The sequence below is a fragment of the Arvicola amphibius genome, chromosome 2, assembly GCF_903992535.2.
Source record: "Arvicola amphibius chromosome 2, mArvAmp1.2, whole genome shotgun sequence".
Classification (NCBI taxonomy): Eukaryota; Metazoa; Chordata; class Mammalia; order Rodentia; family Cricetidae; genus Arvicola; species Arvicola amphibius.
In genome coordinates, this window is record NC_052048.2 from 189515838 (window position 1) to 189536803 (window position 20966).

The window sequence follows — 20966 nt, forward strand, 5'->3', positions numbered from 1 at the left end:
TGGATGGGTAGGGAGATGGAGAGGACCTGGGAGAAGTTGGAGAAGGGGAAAGAATATGATCTAAATGTGTGAAAATTTTGAATAAAATGTTGTATTCAAAATTGTCATAAAATATATAATAATCAGGGTACTATACAACAGGAGAAAAATGTTAAATAAATAGAGTGGGGAACCCTGATGGCTCCTTGGCCTTGAGAGGGAGGGATGGGAGGTATGGGTGGAGGGAAGGGGAGGGAAGGGGGAGAAGGAAGGGAGGGAAGGGGGAGGAGGAGCGGAGGGAGGGGGGAGGAGGAGGGAAGGAAATGGAAATTTTTAAATATAAAAAAAAATAAACCATGAGGAAAAAAAAAGAAATTAAAACAAAAGCAGTCCATTCCAGCCCTTCTGTCTCCATTTCACTTTCAGACCTACTTTTTCGAAGAGACTATTTCAAACCTTTTACAAAAATTATTTCTAAGGATTGGAGAGATGACTCAGCAGTTAAGAGCACTGGCTAAATTCTAGAAGTCCCAGATTCAATTCCCAGCACACACATGGCAACTCACACCTATCTGTAATGCAGTTCCTAGTGATCTGACACCCTCACACAGACATACATGTGCCCATCACACCAATGATTACAAAATAACAATAAATAGATCATTAAAATTTATTTTTATAGCTATGAGTAATTATAAAATTTTTAAAATGTGTAATACAAGCTTATTATGAAATTTCTAAACAAACAAAAAGAACAACCATCTCTTGATCTAACTACAATAATTAAAACTTTGTGCAATCTAATCAAGATTTTTTTCCCCACTACCAAAGGCAGTGTCTGCTTTCCAGTCTATGCACTAAAAGTCTGTGACTTGCACTTCATCAGCTTGACCTGGACCTTCCATTACTTGAACTAGTTGAGGTTAGAAGATATGAATCAGATGTGACAAGCTGGAATCTTGTGCTCCCTTCTACAAATAAATGAATCCCTTTCAAACCAGCTTGACCCTTTCTATTGCACACACACAGGAGAACTGATGGGGTTTTGACTCCAAGAAAAAAGGTGGCTCATGAGAGAGACCCAATCCAAGAAAACCAATGCCCTGTACAAGATGCAACCAAACCAAAGTGTCTAGTTTAAGTGAAAGCACAAGAACAAACTCCCATCTAGAAAAACTGGGTGCATCTAGCTTGTTCTTTTTTATTGTTTGAGAATTCCATACCTGCATATAAGGTGCTTTGACCAAAACTACTCCACATTTCCTTTCCACACCAGATATCTATTACCCTACACTCATATGCTCATTGATTAAATGCACCAAGTCCACTTAGTGCTGCCTGTATGTGGGTGGTGTAAGTCATAGGTAACCACAGCTCTGAAGAAAGCTGACTTCCCTCCCAGCTGCCACCCATTGCCAACAGTTCTTCAGTTGGGGACCCCCCTCCCAATACTCACACTGGGACTTTGTCTGCACTTAACTATTCTTGAATATTTTTTTTCTCCTCCTAAGGTTTCTAACCTTAGAACAATAAAACTGTGAGCAGAGAATGAGTTTTTATGCATCCAAGAGCAATCTGTTGCAGCCACAGACTCAAAATCATGAGCATTAAAACAAGACGTTAAGCCAGCATTTGTCTGCAGGAATGAGAAGAAACCACCACAGAGCTCCAAGTCATACATAGAGATGGTGTGCACAAGCTTAGGTTTTTGTTTTGTCTCCTAATTCCAACATTATCCCTCGACTCATTCCCTCTTCCCATCACAATTAGGAATACAGCTATTCTGAGAACTGAAATACCTTGGTTCAAATTTCTTCCGAAGGCTGGTCCCCCTTGAGGTATAGCGAAAATTAGATACCAAAACCTTTGAGAGATTTAATCTGGTATTTAGTCAAAAATGTAATAATGAACATAGGAAAAGAACAGAGATTACCAAACTTTTGTCTATTTTTTGGGCAAATTTTTGCTAAAATTGGAAATCTGTTGAGAATAAGCTCTACAGTCTATCATTGTTATGGACATCTGCCAAACCATGAATCTTTCTCTTTTCTGTTTTGACTCCAGAACTTGTTTAATATCCCTGTCATTTTCTCCTGTATGATGAGGTAATGTTAACTGTATTGGCCTTGAAACTCTGCTAGAATTATTATCCATGTAACTCAGAAAACACCGTGCACAGTTCCTAGGATAATGGACTGACTCTTCCTTATGTCCAGAAACCTTTATAATCTTTTATGCAAAGCACACATCAAGTACCAATGGAACATTAATATTTAAGGAAATGATCCCTGAGTTGAGGATGTGCTGTTGGGATGTGAAAAGGGATGTTCTCTAAGTTCATTATCACAGAAGCTCTGGGTTCTAAAGAGAGTCTGGAATGATATTGAAAACAACCCAAAATACATTTTAAAGACAAATGGTTGAGAAAAATAGTTAAGGCAGTGAGACTCTCAAGCCAGAACACAGTGGTGAAGCTGGCAGTGTGGTCCTTCCTCATCCCACCCCACTGCTGCCCCTCCTGCTCCACATCCCTTACTCCTCCACACTCATGTACACCTTCATGGGGTGATCCTGCCAGGAAGGCAGGTGGGCCAGGCTCTCAGCCATTTCCTTCTGGACAGGCCAGCCCCAGGCTTCAAAGAAGGGGACCAGGTTTTTCTGCACGGTTTCAGAGAACTTCTTCACCCATAAGTTCATCTTGCTCTCATTGTCGTTGGGGAGGTCAGAGAGGGTTTGGTATTCAGCAAAGAGCTGGATGAATGGCTCCCACCCAAAGGTCTCCTGGAGCTGGAAAGACAAAGAAAGGGAGGGATATGGTGTTGAGTTTGTGAATGTGAATGCTGTCTGTGTGCATGGTCCTAGGTATATCTCGCCATCAGGGACTGCTTCCCATCACCTTCAAACCTGTTGTTTGTCCCATCTCCAGTCCTGTGTTTCCATATAAATGCTACCTTATTGGATCACAGCAGCCCTTGACAGTCAAACTCTATCCCGCAATCTAGCACAGATGCTCTCTAGAACCCTAATGGATAAAAAGCCACTCAATAAAAGAGTTACTATTATTAGCTTTGTTTTTAATGTATTTATCCAGATCTTAGATTTTTCCCCAGCTTGACTGAGTTGCGTTACTCATTGACTGAGACCATATCTCAGCCAGTCTTCAAAATCAGTGAAGGGAAACACTAGAGTGTAGCAGTCTGCAAAGCCAGGGCTTGCTGTTAAATCCCAACTCTAAGTTCCAGATCTGCTGTTTAAGTGGGTGCTTTTGAACAAGTTGGCTGAATTCTTAACTTATGGATTATGAACCTTTGTGACAAGTGATCTCTATATAAGTCCCCGGCACAGGGTTGGAGTAGACAGTGCAAAAGGTTTGCTGTGGCCAGAAGCTTTGATGACTGGCAGGGAAAATTGGAAGCATGTTTTTTTTTGGGAGGGGGCAGGAATAGATGCTTACCCACAGGAAAAGGACTAATTTTATGGCGTCATTGCTTGGTTATTATTTATTCAAACAATGCTTCCGCTTCTAGTGAGCTAGTCCAAGTTAGTAGATATATTTCCTACAATACTAACTTGTAGCTATGTCTGCAGGTAGACATATCAAGTAGATAGGTCTCTGCTACTATAGAGGCTGGTAACAGTTACTCAGTCCATAAAGGTGAGGAAAACAAATTATAAGCAAACAATGGCTATTATGGAAGAGTTATTAGGAGAAGAAGGAGGAAGAGTGTGGAGTGTGACCAGGGCCTTCCCTTTACGTCAAAGATCAGGACAGTACCGAAAACAGTGCCATGTAATTTCTCAAAACACTTTCCATTTCCTTGTATATTCTAAAATCCTGGGACTGGAACTGGGAGAGGTGTCACTTTTATGATACAAGTATTGAGCTGAGAGGTGCTATCAATGATCTACATCAAGAGGTGGTGGTCCCAGGTTTTGGAGGTCATGTAGGAATTGGAGAACTCTTAGGAAGCAGGATACTACATAAATGAGAATTCTTTTAGCATCATCTCCTTGAATTTATGCTCAGTACCTGCAGATATGTCTCCAGCGCTGTCCAGACATTCCAGTTATCCAAGGGTGCGCCCTTCTGAAGATGGTCTCTGATCCTTTTCTCTCGTTCTTCAGGTTTCAAATCGGGGTGGGCCTGAGCCCTGGGAATGCCCAGGACTGTCTCATGCACATAGACTGACCAGAGATTGCAGGTGGCCTCGGTGGTGTGGGGAGGGAACTCCCAGCCATGGCGCTGCTGATTGTGACCCAGCTCATGGATGGGTCCCCACAGGCCCTTACTTCTCATGTCTGCCAAACTGACGAGCTCCTGCACAGACTCCAGATGGCACATGATGGGATACCCTGAATGCATCCAGCCTGAGGACACAAACAGAAAGATGGAGCATGAAAGCACGGTCTGCCTCCACTTTCTCCTTCTACTGTTGAGCTTTTCCTCCACAATTCTGGTTGTATCCAGTGATTCCAGAATATCTGTGATGTTTGACTTCTCTACAGCAATTGACACCTTCCCATATTCAACCAATTAAGGTTTGGTCTAATCCTCACTCTGACTCTGAAAGGTGGAAAGATACTTTACAGAACTGTCTGTGCTGGAATTTAATGCTTTGTTTTCAAGATCTTCCTTTGAATGTGAGTCTATGTCCAGACTAGGGAAGCTAAGGTAATGTCAGTTTTCCCACAAATCAGCACTGTTCACCAGATTTGCACATCATAATAAAAAAAGTTTTGTAGATAAAAATTTAGCTTCCCTATGTGGGGAGCAGGACTCTTAACTGATTCCCTATATTTATTTATCTTCTATGTATAGTCCTTGGTTCCCATAACTACCCCAGACTGCTTTATGCACCTCTCCTCCATTTCAGTTATGACTTATGTCTGAAGAAAGTAGTCTATCTTAGCACCGAGTTTCTGGTCATAATTACTGTCTTAGAAAATTGCATCTTGCAAGATGCCAATGATTGACCGTTTATTTGTAAACTTCTTTCATTCGCATTATGGTCCACGCATTTAGGTCCTTCCCCCTTGCAGTTTAATAATGAAATTATGCTTTACAATGCTTGTGCACTACAAGAAAGGGAAAATAATAACAAAATAGAGTTTGCTTACTGGGAGCACTCCCCTGGAGCACTCACCAGCTGAAATCTGCACATCAGCAACGATTCTCTCAGGTCTTTGGAAAGGAAAGGGCTGGGCTGCCAGCCTGGCTACAGCCTGCATAATCTCATCCCAGAGCTGGAGCAGAGGCTCTGGGTCCTCCAGAGTCTTGAGGTTTTCAGTTGGTACTGTCAGGATGATGTTGTCTGTAGCCAGTTCTCCCCAGGGCCCCACGTTACCCTGGATACAGCTCTTCCACTCCTCCAGCGATGTCTTCCCTGGAAGTACATAGCATAGAACCTGCCACCCATTTCTCACTGATTGGAGAAACAGAGCCAGAGAAAAACAGAGAGAGAGACATAGTGCTGGAGACAGAGAGGGAGGGAGGGGGCTAAGGGAGACACAGCGGAGTGGAATTCCAGAAGGAAACCCTCGAAACAATGTCCTGCTATCATTCAGGCCCTAGGCTGTAGGTGAAGGAGAAACTACTAGATCCCTCTCTTTTGTACCAAATTCTCCATCGACAAGGGTGACTCTACCTCCTGCCTGCAGATTCATGATGAATACTTCTGTCTTTTCCCCTCTGTTGATCCTTGTTATTCTCCCTCTTCAATCACAACCTCCTAGTCACCAAGACACCTGCAGTAAATCTTCCCTCAATGTCCAGTCCACTCACCTAGCTTGTAGTATGGGGCAGGCACTGCTTTCTGGATGGTAACAGAGACAGAGCCCAGCTGACAGTCCTTGGGCACAACGACATACAGGAGACCACCCCAGAGGCAGGAGACTGACCGTTGGGTTCTGTCCATACAACACTGGTAAGTTACCACAGGGGCTCGAGACAGCTTCTCGGCCTCGCTTAGGTCATCAGTGTGACATCCAATCTGCACCTGCACAGACAATTGCACCACATGAAGGGAACCAGAGCACGCAAGAAGCATGCAGTGTTTCATTAGGGGCATAGGGAGGGTGGACTTCATATGTGAAATCCCAGCTTCCTCTTTCCGTGATGTTTGCAATCTGTGAAACTCTAGCACTCCAAAGTTTTTCAGACTTCAACATAAGTTTAAGGTCTTCTTAAGGATGTGAAACCTTCCAAAAGTGGATTGCTCTTTGATGTGCATTGGATAATTATGAGGCATAGCTGACGAGGAGTCGCACTACTAGGCAGAATCCTGGACTTTTACATTGAACTTAAAATACAAGGTGGCTCAGTTGTTAAGTGAAGCAGGGCATCTTAGTCAATCCATTGTGAGCAGATACAAGTTTTCTCAGATGCTACAGAGTCCAACCAGGAAGCAGAAAACTATCAGCTCTCCAGCTCTCCTTTTCCCAGCTCATCGGTATGTGCTCAGTGGGGTTTCCTCTTTGCCTTTGTCAGACTGAATCAGATAAATCAGATATATAAAAATGCCAAAATAAGAGCCCCTAACTGTAGTAGGAAACGAGGCTCAGAACTGAGAGGGCAGAAGAATTTAACTTCTGCATAAGTTCATTTCTCCTCATGATACAGGTAATGGGATTAATCACATCCTGTAGGAGTCAAGGTGAAGGGGACAAACTCAGGCCTCTGCATTCAGGAAAAATGGTCAGTACTGGTATCTCTTCCTTATCCCTCTAAGGAGGTGAAATTGTCACACTTGGAAATCAGGCTTAGGAATGACCTTGCAGTTTCTGCTGTTCCAGCTATAAAAGGAGCAGAAGAACCCTCCCCTGGAGTCCTTCTGGTTAAAGGAGAAAGATATAAACAAGTAACTGTGGTGTGGGAGAGACTTGGCTATGTTTGGGGCTGTGCTGGTTCCAAGTGTCTAGCCTTACCTTCAGGCCAGCAGAGGCAGCAGCTTCAGAGAGAGAGACCTCTCCGCTTTGTCCTCCCAGAAGGTAGAGACCAGTGCTCATCCAGGCATCACCATCACCTGACAAGACACAGAGAAGGCTGAGTTCCTACGTGGACTGACTCTACCTGGAGCCTCCCACCGACACAGCTTTTCTTCCATGGCCTTCAAGTCATGCATCCACACTTCCTGTACCCTTTCCTCCTTGGCCTTAATTAACCACCACCCCAACTTCCATTGTATTGGAAGTATTTAGCAAAGCAGGGAGCTATCCTTGTTGAGGATCAGAACTTTCCAGGTTCTGTAAAGTCAGCCAAACCCACCTTCTCCCAGGCCAAGAATACTGCCAGCATTCTCTGCCCACTCTATACCTGGGTTGGTTCCATTGATCTCCACAGTGATGGGGTGCTCCAAGGGGCAGAGACTGGAGGAGCAGGTCTGAGTGCCAAGGCCCTGGGCTAGCTGGGAGCAATCAGTCCCAGAATGTGCCAGCTCTGTGGCCAGGTGGAGCATTGCAGCCTCACAGGAGTGACTGGAAACTGGATTTTTCTTGCTCACAGCTGGAAGGCCTGCCTTCCTAAGCATCTTCCTCAGGAGCCGGTGCAGAGACAAATAAGCAGGAATACCCTGTGCAGGAATCTGGAGGAAGCCTGCGGCATCTACTCCCAACCTTGCCAAATACTTCTTTTCCAAGTTCCCACCCTCTTGGTTCAGCACAGCCTGGAACTTAGAGAGAGCCCTTCTAAAGTGGTAGTTCCTTATCTCTGTAGGAAGGACAGGGAAAGAGCCTGGGTTGAGGGTACGAGGCAGGATGCTGAGGCCAAATGTGTTGAGGATGACATTTCCAGGGAAACCAGCCAAAGCAGAACTGCCTGTGTTTTGCGAAGCCCACCACCAGGACTGGCCACCAATGAGCAACCCCCCACCCTCAGCAACAAACTCCTGTATTTTCTTGGCATCCTGCTCATTGTAAGCCCCACAGCAGTAGACACACACGTCGTTGGTCAAATGGGACTCTAGACTGCAATTCAAGCCATGATTCAACAATAAGGAATGCAGATTCTTTAGACTTTTGTTCACCCCAATATTGTCCTTCTGGTCTCTGGCCAACCAACGTACAGCATTGAACAAAAAGGGCTCCATCTTAGGAGCCCAGAGCATGGCCTCATGGGCAGCCAATACCACACGACCACGGCCATAGTGGGCAGCTGCTAGGAAGCAGCCAAGGGAGGTATTGAGTCCCAGAGGGAAGGCCAGGGACCCATGCACCAACAGCTGTGAGGGAACACCTCCAGTCTCGATGTCCAACTCAGAGATGCCATCCAGAAGTTGCTCCTGGTCATGTTCAATCTCCTCCCAGCACCTGGGAAGAAAGTGAGAGAGCTGAAGAGACTGTATTCAGCTAATGAGCCACTCACTCTAGCCCACCAAGCAGAGAAAGATGACATGGTTCACAATCTTTGTTTCTTACTAATATTATTTGAGGATTTAATTATGTATGTCTTATCAACATAGTGTATTTTTCATCATCTCACAATTAATCACATTTCATTCATATTTGCCATTCCTTAGCAACACACTGAACACCAGTTCTTTTCATAATTGAGATTATCATAAATTTAAAGAGAGAGGTAGTGGTCTTATTCATACATATCATAATACACATTCTCCAAATAAACCCCTCCAAGAATTCTTGACTTTATTTGGCCAAGTGAATATTGTAGCTCAAATTTCATGTGTCTTGAACATTATCAAAGTGTATAAACAATGCTGGAAAACCCACCATATGGAGAAACACAACACTCATGCTATGCTTCCCCTGGAGTAAGTCTTCAGGTAGATATAAAAGTGTAGACACATCACACTGGACTCTCCATAGGCTTGCTCAGAAACAGGAGCATGTTACAAGTAAAATTGGTACTTCTACTTACTTGATATAGCCATATATCTTTTAGAAATCTTACTTAGGGCAGGTGAGATGGCTCAGAGGGTAAAGGCACTTGTCACCAATCCTGATGACCTGAGTTCAATCCCTGGAAGGAGTGAACCATCTCCTGAAAGTTCTCTGACCATGCCATGTGCACCCACCCACCCCCACACAATCAGACTCATACATACATACATATATGTACATCACACACACACACACACACACTCACTAAATAAGTAAGTGCAAAAATATTAAAAATTATTACTTTACTCTGCCGGGAATATTTACTATCTTTTACTGAGAAGTGGTTAACATTAAACATATATTTTTAAAAGTTTTGTATTTCAAAATGTAAAAAATAATTTCTAGATGCATTAAAAATGAAATGGTAGGAGATGGGTAAATAAATCATGTTAACACTATATAGTAAGCAAGTTATTATATGGTATTGGGAAGGCTGAAAGGAATGTAAAAATTAGACCCCCAAGACACTAAGCCAAATTTAAAATATGCTAAACTTCAAAAATAATAAAACTAGACATTGAAACAAAATCTAGCCCATATTTGTCAAAATATCTTCTGGGATCTTCCTCACTATTAGAATTACAGGTAATTTAAATCATTTTATATAATTTTATCATTTCAACTTGAAAAACAGTGTACCTTTAAATATAAATCAAATACTATTAAAAGTAAAATTAGTAAGCATGTTTAAGCAATAAGTTAAACACTACTGAAAGGAAGTCTATTCTGTGCCGTGTTCCTCCTTAATTCCACATCAGCACAGAGCAAAGCAAACATTTCATCGTCTCATTTTCGAACGGACACAGCAGGGGTCATGTGGGTTCAGGGTTCAGCTTTGGTTTTTTTCCCCTTTTAGAGGCTCAAGCCTTACTCTGAGTTGTCCTGACACTGGGCTACAAGAATCGGCAGTAAGACAGGCCACCCTCAGTGTTCCCCCACCATCTTCTGACAGGCTTCTGGAACTCTGAGCTGCTGGTGGAGAGCTTTTGGAGGACTGGTCGTTACAGCTACTTGAAGGTTTGCATTTTGTGCTTGCACACAGCTGCTATGATCCAGGGAGTGGGTCACTCAGCATTTTGACTAGTCAAAGTGAGATCACTGTATTTTGGCAAAGTTACTAGATAACTGTCGTAAGCCACACTTTTGGGGTGATTTCTGTCATGGTTCAGCCATGATGGGTTCATATGTTCCAGGGCAGGAACATGTGGATTAGAAATGTTAGACAGGAGGAATGGAGACATGGAAGAACCACAGGGAAACAGGATAGTACCAGGAGGGCAACTCAGTGTCTACTGTATACTGAATTTGCCAGTGCTTAATTTTCATATGGTTTTATATCCCAAAACAAAAGGGTTGCAGGGAGTAGGCAAAAGACTTCTTTAACATCTCACAAAGGGCAACCAGAACAGTTACTTGCTTCAATATTTGAGACATCAAGTCATTACTTCCTAAGTGAAACATTTGATGTTTTGGACAGAATATGCAGTGAATACACTCTAGACCAAGTATCCTGTGGGGAGCCACTCCCTACATTAAATTTCTTGTTTTAAAGTGAAGGAGCAGGAATAGGTTTGAAAGAGTAAAGTAAACTCAAACTCTCTGACCTTTATTCAAGGTGGAACAGTCTCGCATCTGTGCTAAAAGAACTCTCTGATGCACTAGTTCGTACAGTGTCTGATATACGGTGAGCCACTAACATGCTAGTGATTGTTTAACACATATGAATACACTAAGAAGATCTGATTATTAGGGACTCTGTACCTGACAAACAAGGAATACAATAATGTTTGTTTTTACGGTCTGAATTTCACCCCATCCTAAATCCATATGTTGAAGTGTGGACTGCGCCTGCCTTAGAATGTGACCTTGACTGAAAATAGCATCATAGTTAGCTAGGTAAGGACCAAACCTTATTCAAGTAGGGTGTCTCAATATGGTTGGTGTCCTTATCAAGAATGGAGACTAGAACACTGAGCAAGCATCAAGAAGCATACCAAGGGTCATGTCCCTAAAATGAAGTCTCTAGATGTCAAAGGACAGGCCAGCAAAGATGGCCTTCAAAATACACGAATCAGAGAAAGGCGCTGCACAGCCTTTCCCACATGCTCAGGAGGGATTAACCTACAAATATTTTCATCTCAGGTAATACCTCCCAGACCCACGAGATCGTCAATTTCTACTGCTTTAGAAGTGTGCCCTTTGTTACAGCAGCTCTAGCAAAGTGATCCAGTCCTTGGCTAGGTGCAGCATGTACCTTAGCCATCCACAGCATCGCTAGCAAAACCTTCCTTGTCCATTTGCTTATGTGCTGTTCCCCAGTCACAGGTTTAAGTTTTGCATTACCATTAGTTGTGAATCATTTTACAGGACCTCGATCCATTCGTTTCACACAAATTCCTACCTGGCAATGGTCAATGTTTATAGATTATATGAAATACAAAACTGTGAAAGAAGAACCAAGCTGCTTAAAACCTGAGGTCCTTGGACAATGCTCTTTCTGCTCCACAAGACTGTGGTGAGGGTGAATCAGTACAAACAGGTAGTCAGCTGCTCTTGGAGCCAGGAGGGAAGAAGCTTTATGGATTTATGGCCCTACCCTTCCCTTAGCTGGGTGGGTGATGCAGAAAAGAATCTCCTTACCTTCAGGACCTTTCAGCCATGATTTGCAGATAGGAACCTGTCAGGTTTTGGGAGGGAGGTGCTTTGGCCAAGACTCCTCAACAGGGAACTTTACAGAAACCTCAACAGCAAGGCTGTAAGAAGTTGTAGAGCAGAACCTAAGCTAGGGATCTTTTCAGAGTTTAAAGGTGTAGTCAGCCATTTTTATTGTTTACTGAAACTCAGTCTTGTACTGTCTTCCATAATGCAAAGTTCTCTGCAGAGCTAACATTGGAGGCACAGATCACCCTTTCTCCCATGATAGCTTTGTCTCATATGTTTCTCATTAATTTATATAGTTTACAAATATTGTTGAGCTCTGCCTTTTCACACATGGGGCACTTAGGATTGAGGGACTAGGATTTAGTTTCCCTGGTACGCAGAGTTAGGACAGGAGGCAAAATAATAAAGATGCTGAAATTCCAACATGGCTGGTTTCTTCCTCACCTTCCTAACCAGAGACAAAAGTCTCTCAGTTTTAAAAACAAAATGCCTGGTGGCTTTTGCTCCCATCAGTAGGGGCCCTGCCAAGGGACTGACTCAACAAGTTCATGTGTGATTGCAATGACAAAAGTGGCACAGGTCCCCAAGGGGTGGCAAGCAGTGGGGTGGGGAGACCACAAAAGGAGAAGGGGGAAGGGGGGAAAAGGGGAAGAGCAGAGAGGCAGAGAGGGGGGAAGGGTGAGAACAGGAGAGAGACAGAAAAGAGAGAGCTAAGGCTGAAAGCTGAAGGAAAATCTGACTGAGGGTGGAGGTGCAGGGCTTGTCTCTTAAAGGGACAGGACAGACCATTACACTGATGTGGAGCTGTGGGCAGATCTGTTAGTCTGTCTTTTTTCAGACTGACCAACCACAAGCTAGGGAAGGGAGATCCTTCAAAGATTAAAAAAAAAAAATCACCTCAGACCTCCAGAAGAGACCTCCCTGCTCTGCTTTGTGAACAGTCTTTCTTGCTGTGTATTTTTGGGTATATTTGGCCTTTTCACCCCTTATAAAAGCCTTACTTTACCAGTAGAGTCTGTCTGCTGCTATCTGCTATGTTTGAGATTTTGTCTCCTAGAGACTTTTCCTGCCTTTTAATTTTTAACTGACAGGGAAAACAAAAGCAATCAAGACCCCAAGGTCATGATGGAATGAAACATTGGGCAGGACAGATGACATTCAGACCTTATCTAAGCTGTACATTCTGGCAGACTAGAAGAAACATTAGCAAGTAGTGGCCAGGTAGCTAACATGGAGTCAGTGCTAGGTGATGTGCCCAGGAGTTGGGAAGTATGGTAAAGTGGAACTCCAAGACAGTTCTGGTTTAATAGGGCTGGGAGAGGGCTCTGTCCTCAGGGTGTTCATGTCGAGTTTGTATAAGAAGGATCTGCATCTTAAGAGCTAAGAGATGCATGATAGAGAAAGAACCTTGAAAGTCAAGTGTTGACATACATTGTTAAGATTTTTTTTTAATAACCAGGTTTCCAAATAACTTGATACCTTATATTTTTTAATAAAACAAGACATTTTACGTTGCATGTTATCATGTTTGCCTTGATAAAGGCAAACTATTTTAAAGATGTGACATGATCATGAAATGATTATAGGGTTCCTTTCCTTCTCCCTCAAAGGACAAAACTATAAAGTTCTGCACAGTCAACCAAAGAAATTAATTAAGCTGTTACGAAAACTTTTGACATTATATTGTGACTAAAAATTCTCATTAAGGAGATTCTTTTTAAACATCTAATTATTGTTAAACAGAACACAAAGTAGGAGTGTGTAATGACAACAATCGGTTGCACAGTGTCTAAAGACGCGTGTAAGTAAATACTTTGTGAGAAACATTAATGAAAATTCCAAACACTCAACTACTTCACTGTGGCATTGCTCTTTTTTTCAGTTGTTTTTTTTAATTATGAAAAGTAGCAGTGTGAAAAATTACTTTCATAGAAATCATCTGTGTTAAGGTCTAAATACCCTTGCCAAGAATGAAGTGTAGAATTTAACAGGCATTTAGCAAACTACATATGAACGAAGTAAGAGATACTATATACTGAAGAGACAGAATAACAAGAAAATTTACTTGGGGTTGTTCCTTTCATAGCTTTCGGCACTCAAACACATGGCATCAATTAGTCAATTGCAAGAAAGGTGCTTAATGAGGTCAGCCAACTCGCTCATGGGCACAGGGCCAAGAAAAGTGCAAAACTGGGGTTCAGATCCAGGCCTCTCTGACTCAAACACCATGACTTTAGTTAAGTCGTTCTTGGCTATCTCAGAAATACTACCAAGAGATAATAAATAGTTACATAGTAACACATCTGCAAATGCATTTTTCATATCAAAGAATAACATTATGGAAGCCTAGAATGAAACACAAAAATTCTACTAACATTAATTGATCTTTATGAGATGAACTAAAAAAATAACTTACACCTAAAATTGCTAGCTAAGGGGAATATGTTTTTTCTAGGACAACAAAAAATGGAGTGAGATCTACTGACTGTTGATGATTATGACTTATACCTATGAAAACCACTTTTCAAAGTTTTGTTTTTGCTCTAAAATTATAAAAATAACACCTAATGTCATTTATATTTCTGAAAGTTTTTGTTAATACGTTAGAATTCAATTGATAAAGCTTAGTGAGTATTTTAATTTTTTGTATTTTCTATAGACATATGTAAAATGTGGGCTTATGTAAAATATATAGATTTTATATTAAAAGAAATTACAACACATTTTTAGATTATTTGGCAACTTGCATTTTCTGCACATCAGTGCTGCCAAATATCACTTTGAACTGTCCTAAACAGATTATAACTTTCTATTCATATCTTATTAGCCAAAGGGTAAATGTTTAAGTTAGACAGAAAGAGTCAATTCTAGTGGTCTATCACTAACCATGATAACAATTATAATACTGTTGTGTACTTCAAAATTGCTAAGAGGAAGTTGCAAATGTACTCACTACAAGCAGTGATAAACGTGTGAGGAAATGGATATGCCAATTCTTTTGACTTAAGCATCCCATATTTATATAATACATGTATATACATCATGGCTTCATAATGTACTCCAAATAAACATACACATAATTTTTTAAAAAGAAATCTCAACATATATTGTGTTAGCCAGCTTTTGGTCATCATGACTAAATCCCTGGAGGAAATAGCTTAAAAGAGGAAAGTTCCTTTCAGCTCTTGGTTAGCCCAGGTCAGACGATTCCCTTGTTTTGGGGCTGTGCTGAGGCAGCACATCCAAGCTGGAAAACACCTTGGAGCAACCCTGCTCATCTCAGGATGCCTTGAAGCAAAAAGTACGACAGAGAGAAAGAAAAAGGCAGAGAACAAGCTACGCCCTTCCAGGGAATGCCTTCAGTGTTCCAGTGGCCCATGTTCTAGTTTCTACCACTCCCCAGTAAGGCCAACAAATTATTACTCCACCAATTGATTAAACTACTTGCAAGGTCAGAGCCTTCATTAGCCAAAAATCCAGGCCTTTGATGCATGCACCTGTGGGGGACATTTTAGCCTGGCATCAGGTGAAAGGATGGCATCTTAACGTGATCAAGAAGCATTTTCCTACTGCTAAGGGCTTTAATAAGGTAAAGTTATTTAAAATGTAATTTTAATGTTGTAAATATAAGGAAACTGCTGAGAATTTAACATGTTTATAGTTGAAACAATCACCGGTTACACACTACCTGTTTCCACATTTGTTTTCTCATGTTCATATTCCACCTGCATATGTACCAGCTCCATGAATTTGGCATCATTTTAACAGAACGGCATGTCTTAAAATTGTTTACTGTATCGAGAGTATTTTCTCTCCCGTTGAGGTCTCTGAACACATGATTTCTAATGGCCACATAATCATCCACTCTATAACTGCAGTATACACCACAGATTATTAGAGTCCTCGGTTGCAGACAATGTGTTTTTCTGTGTTTCATTTGATAGTGACAGTGTCACTAAGAAATATGTACTGAATATCGCCTCTCCCTTACTTTCTGTCCCTGGCCTGTATTTGTTCTTTATCTCCACTGGGGGTGCTTCTTAATGAGGGCTCTGCACACCAATCTCTGTCTCTGAGTAAGCTCCTTAGGAGCCCAGTCTCTCACAGCGGCAACACGGCAGTGCTAACAAGATGACACAGTCATGCCCCATCAGCCAATCCCACAGACACAGTGAAGTCCTAACGATGTGTCTATCATGATAGTAGATTGTAGCCCGTCTGTGGGAGTAAACATCCTGGAAAAATAAAAACTCATATTGGAAATTCCAGTCTATCATTATGGAACTTAAGAATAGATCACATGATATCTACACACAGAAGCACAATAGAACATTCATGGCATCTTAGCATTCTGTTATGTAGCCATGCCCAGCTTGAGAATCCAGAAAACTATTCAGTGGGACAAGTAAATGGAGAAAAACGGAGAGTGTGTTCCACTGTTTCTCAAAGAAATAGACAAATACTGATACATATGTAAATGTCTGCTCATATATAAAGAAATAATGCAGCACTAATTGACTTAAGCAGGGGAGGGGAGAAGGGAATTGCATGTGGGAATAGAATATAGGTTTACACTTTTATTTTTGAGCTATAGAACTATTTGGCATAACTCTAAAGAGTTAAACATGAAAATCAAATCAACAAGTGACCAGACAATTCCAGGTACCCAGTGATATAAGCACAGAAAAGGGAACTGTTTTAAAGGGCATCAAAGTTCAGTGACCTAACTTAATCTATCCCTGCAGGGATGAAAGGCACAGGAAATAATCATTGCTATGATTTATTGCTAATAAATATATGTTGCTATTTGCCTACCTTCTCCCCCCCCCACCACCACCAATTGCACCCGTTCCAACTTTCTTTCTTCTTCTTCCACATTGAAAGCAGTTTTTAAGGAATTTCCCCCACACTATTCTCTGTACAGGTCAACTTCTCGGGAAACCCTCCCTGCAAAGGGGAGTTCTCTATTTCTCTATAACTGTTCTTAAGAAACCAACAAAGCAAACTTAGCAATGCTAGCAAATACTCCTTGGGATTCCCATCAGTCAGCAATCCCATAATTATTTTGCTGTTGCTAGTGTTATCATTTGGATTTTGCAATTGTTGGGCATATATTATGGTAAAGCAAATAGTTTATTATGTTGGTGTCTTACAAAATGGGAAAAGACAAGAACAGATCTCAAAGAGACTATGGAGATTAAATAAAATCCCTGTTGTTCTAAACTCAAATGAGAAGCACCAGTGTAAATGCTGGTGTGTTTATTGATCCAAAACAGGGAGATTTTTCTTAGTTTTGATCACTTAGAAGGTCTATAGACAATGATCATAGTACAATAAACATATCCAACAAAAGGAACAGAATCGCATGAGGAATCATTGACACCAGCTCTGAGATAAGAAATGCACACAAATGACGTGAAACCTAACTGTAAGGAAGCCTGGCAATGGTTGTAGAAAGAATTGGTGACATCCCTGTGGTTGTGTTCACAAGAGTTTTTAATCTGTGGAGCAATACAAGCAGTGCAGATAGAGTGTACCAATGTGTGCTATTCCAAATTAACCTGAAATGAAAGGAAAACTCCCTACCCTTAAACTGGGGCCATAAAACAGGCTTATGGAAACCTGCTGTTCACGGAATTTGAGAGCCTGGAGCTAGTTAGTGGCAAAATCAGGTGATCTGGCTTATTGCTTAAGTGCAGCTATCGCAGAAGCCAGACCCTCCCCATTCTCCAGTATAGAAGGTGACTCTCAGACTCCGTTTATGTTTTCCTGGACCTTCCAGTACTGAGTAGCAGGGCTTGCGGGAGTTGACTCAGAGCAATCAAATGTGCTCTTACCATTTTGAGGTCGAACTGCATGTAGTCTTCCATTTTCCTCTGCTGACTAATTTCTTGCAGTAGATGGGAAGACTGACCAGAAAGAAGCTGATCATTCTTAGAGGTGGGCCACAACTGCCCAGAGGAATAGTTTACTCTCTCTAGTTCTGTGGATACTTGAAGCTTCATAGAAAATGAAACTTAAAAAAAGAAAGCTAGGAAGCTTCAGGTGTAGTAGCAGAGATGGAAAATGTCGGTGGAGATGAGGAAAAACAGGTTTCCTTTGTTGAGAGAGAATTCTTTTTTTTTTTTCTCTCATGGTTTATTTTTTTTATATTTAAAAATTTCCATCTCCTTCCCTCCTCCTCCCCCCTCCCTCCCCTCCTCCTCCCCCTTCCCTCCCCTCCCCTCCACCCATACCTCCCCTCCCTCCCTCTCAAGGCCAAGGAGCCATCAGGGTTCCCCACTCTATGCTAAGACTGAGGCCACTGAGCGAACTATGGTGCTGAGACTTAATGTCAGGAGACATTTAAGGTGTCAGATCAACGCTTTGGAGCTCATGTTTTCTGCTTAAAGAACGACTGACTTGGAAGCAGGCACAAGCAATTTAGGGATAAAAGGTCATGGTTGGTCCTCCAGTAAAACCCTCTGCACAAACACAGAGGGCTGGCCCGCAGGTCTGAGCTTTCAATGGGCTACAGAATCAAAGCTTAGGTCAAATCAGATTCATCTTGGTGTGGGTGTGCCTGGTTAGCCCCTCACCCCCAACCCTCTCTGCAGGGAAGGAATCTTAGGCATCTTCCTGGAGCGGAGGGCCCTGGGCACTGCTTCCACTCACTGGCCACTAACACTCCCTTTCTCCCTTGGGCCAGGATTTTGATTTTTCCAGAGAAGTCCATTTAAAGACTTTAAAGACTTCAGACCCTGTGGTGGTTAAATTAGACCACCTGATTAAGTTTTCATCACTAGAATATAAATAGAGATCCAGGTGATTTCCAGGACTGCGATAAAATAGGTTATTTTCTAAAACAGATAAACCCGTGGAGTGTGAATGCTCCAGGAATCATGCCTGGGTGCCAGTGTAGAGCCTGGAGCCATGCTGCTGTTCATCTTGTGACAAAAGGCAAAAACAGCAACAGAAATGGGGACAGAGAGGGAAGCATGGAGCTGGGGAGATCATGGAGAAACTCCCATAATCCTGAGCTGGCTACCTGGGCTTCATGTTTCATACAAAATGTGAAATCAAAAATTGTTAATCAACTATGGTAACTTCTTTACATAGGGCAAAATACAATTAGTTATTAATATCTCATAACTCCCTAATAATCTAAAATTAAACTCTTGATCCCCTGTAGTCTCAGTTAATGCCATCATCTTTAATCCACTATGATCAAAACTATCAGTTTCTCTTTTTCATTCCTTGCTCCATATCCGGTCCATTGGCGCAGACTGCTGGATGCTACCTTGGGAGCAAAGCCACACTACCCTCCAGTAACTCCACGTCCATCATCCTAGCAGGTCACCAGCAGCTCTAGCGCGGTCTAGTACCGTGGTCTCTTATGGACGTCACTTGCTCATTTGCACTTACAGCCATGGTCTAGACTCTGCCTTCATCTATGTTATGTTACTCTAACCCTGGTGAGTTCAGCTAGGGGAGGCAGAGGCTGTCTGTGCAGTGAAGCAGGAAGGAAGGAGGTCCTAAGGTTGGTGGTTTCTTCAGGTTTTATCTCTATTAACACCGTATCTTCTCCTGGACTCCAGCTAACACCAGACTGACCTCTCATCTGGGGACTTACTCCTGCTTGGCAGACTTGTGAGTCCAGCATCTATAAGGTGACCACCACACCTGGGTCCCGACAATGCCACCATTTTCTTCAGTCTGTCCTACTGTTTGGGTTGAGGTCCAGTTTTATGTACTTTTCGAATATTCTGTCACCTGAACTATGGGTTCTGTTTGTTAAATTTCTTCTGCTTGAAATACCATAGAATTCCATCCAAGCTGGATTGCTGCCTTCCCTGAAGAGGCTAACCAGCCTTCACTCTCCCACTCACTGTTTATCTCACGTTTGTGTCATTTTCCCTTGGGGCTCCTATCAATATCTGATAGAATTCTTATCTATTGTTTGCTTACCTGGTGATTTTTCCACTGATATGCATGGTATCACACAGTCTGTTCTGACTTCTGCCACATTCCCATCTGCACTAGGCTGGGCCCAACTGCAGATGTCCATATAGATACATCAGTGTTTTCTGACTCATTTAGGACACTGACAAGCAGTCTGTGTTTCAGGCACTCCATGTGGAGAAACAATGGCAAATAGGGCGAGCTTTTCTCGTAAGTGAGTGATTGCTTTCCCCTAGAAGGGAGTGGCCAGATGGACTGGCTTTTCTTGTGCCTTGAGGCATTTTTGTGACTATGTTTTTGATTTGCAGCAGTTAGAATAATGAATAAAAATAATCACTTGCATTGAAAAAATGGACACTCACTGAAGAGGGGACACCAGCGTTATCTACAAAGAGTTAGAATCTATAAGGGGTTGTAGTGGCACACTCACCTGATGTGGAGAGGGATCTTGGGTACCTTCTTAGAGACCTTGAATCTTTCTACATCTCCACAGACATCTGTGAAGTACACTCCAGCCACACTTGTCACCTGGTTCCCGGGGAAACTGGACAGCACTTTGTCATGGCCGTGTTGACTGGCCCAATACCAGGCCTGGCCCCCAATGAGCAAGCCCCCACCATGCTTCACAAACTGGACCAGCTCCTCAGTCAAACTGTCATTGTAGGCATCAGTGCAGTAAACACCCAGGGCCTCTCCAGGCTCAGACTGAACCAGTGCCTCTAGACCAGAGTCACCTAGGATGTTTTCTAGTGATGCCAAGGAGGAATGCACTGTGATGGGAGCCCCTGGGGAGGAGCAGAGCCATCTCACTGCATTGACAAGAAATGGGGCCAAGCCAGCATGCAGCAGGTAACCCTCATGGGATACGACAACCAGGCGGCCTTGGCCATAGGAAGAGGCAGCAATGAGCACCTGGCCCTTGTCATTCACCATCACTGGGAAGGCAGCCTCGCCAATAAGCAGGAGTTCACTAGGAATGGGTTCTTTGGGAAGATCCCAGCTGGTCACTCCACTCATGAGGGTCTCAAAAGCAGCATCAGGATTTGTTGCCATGGTTCTTGCAGAGGAAGCAGAGACTTGGGTTGGTCAAAATGGATTGAGGAACCTGTTTGAAAAAAAAAAAGGTAAGCACATTATTACAATCCCAATTTCATGACTCAAATACACAACAAGAGTAAGGATGATAAATAAGGCAGGATAATAAATAAATAGGCATCAATTTCCAGATGCTATGTGGTGATGAGTTACAGACCTGCCAACTGGAAGGCTGCTTTAGACTGACTGATAGGAAAGACCTGGTAAGAATGTAGCCTTGAAGCTGAAACCTTAAACGCTGTGGGAATGAGAAGAACATTTTGGTAAGAGGCATACGAGGGCAGCCACAGAGTCAAGGCAAAGGCCCGGACAGGACCTGAGGTAGCTTGGAGGTACAGGTTCCCGAATGGCCTGGTGGATCAAATGCAGGAACTGACCTAGTGTTTGTTATATTC

The 20966-nt window shown here is 42.5% G+C and overlaps 1 protein-coding gene across 1 annotated transcript; it reads right to left on the reverse strand.

Annotated features, from left to right (window-relative positions):
• Positions 1–2511: 2511 nt before the first annotated feature.
• On the reverse strand, positions 2512–20529 carry LOC119807983 (TRPM8 channel-associated factor 2-like). The gene is made up of 7 exons (XM_038320252.1): positions 19907–20529; positions 7292–8283; positions 6904–7001; positions 5762–5975; positions 5124–5363; positions 4010–4347; positions 2512–2766 (listed from the first exon to the last, which is right to left on the reverse strand). Exons 1-7 carry the CDS (start codon positions 20527–20529, stop codon positions 2512–2514), a joined length of 2760 nt encoding a protein of 919 aa, XP_038176180.1.
• Positions 20530–20966: the final 437 nt, after the last annotated feature.

Excerpts from the sequence above, each read along its gene's own strand:
- LOC119807983 (XM_038320252.1), bottom strand. The coding sequence starts at position 20,529 with ATGGCAACAAATCCTGATGCTGCTTTTGAGACCCTCATGAGTGGAGTG. Across the intron at positions 8,284-19,906 it reads AAGATCCCTCTCCACATCAG|GTGCTGGGAGGAGATTGAAC; the intron begins GTGAGTGTGCCA and ends CTTTCTTCCCAG. Across the intron at positions 7,002-7,291 it reads GATCAATGGAACCAACCCAG|GTGATGGTGATGCCTGGATG; the intron begins GTATAGAGTGGG and ends GTGTCTTGTCAG.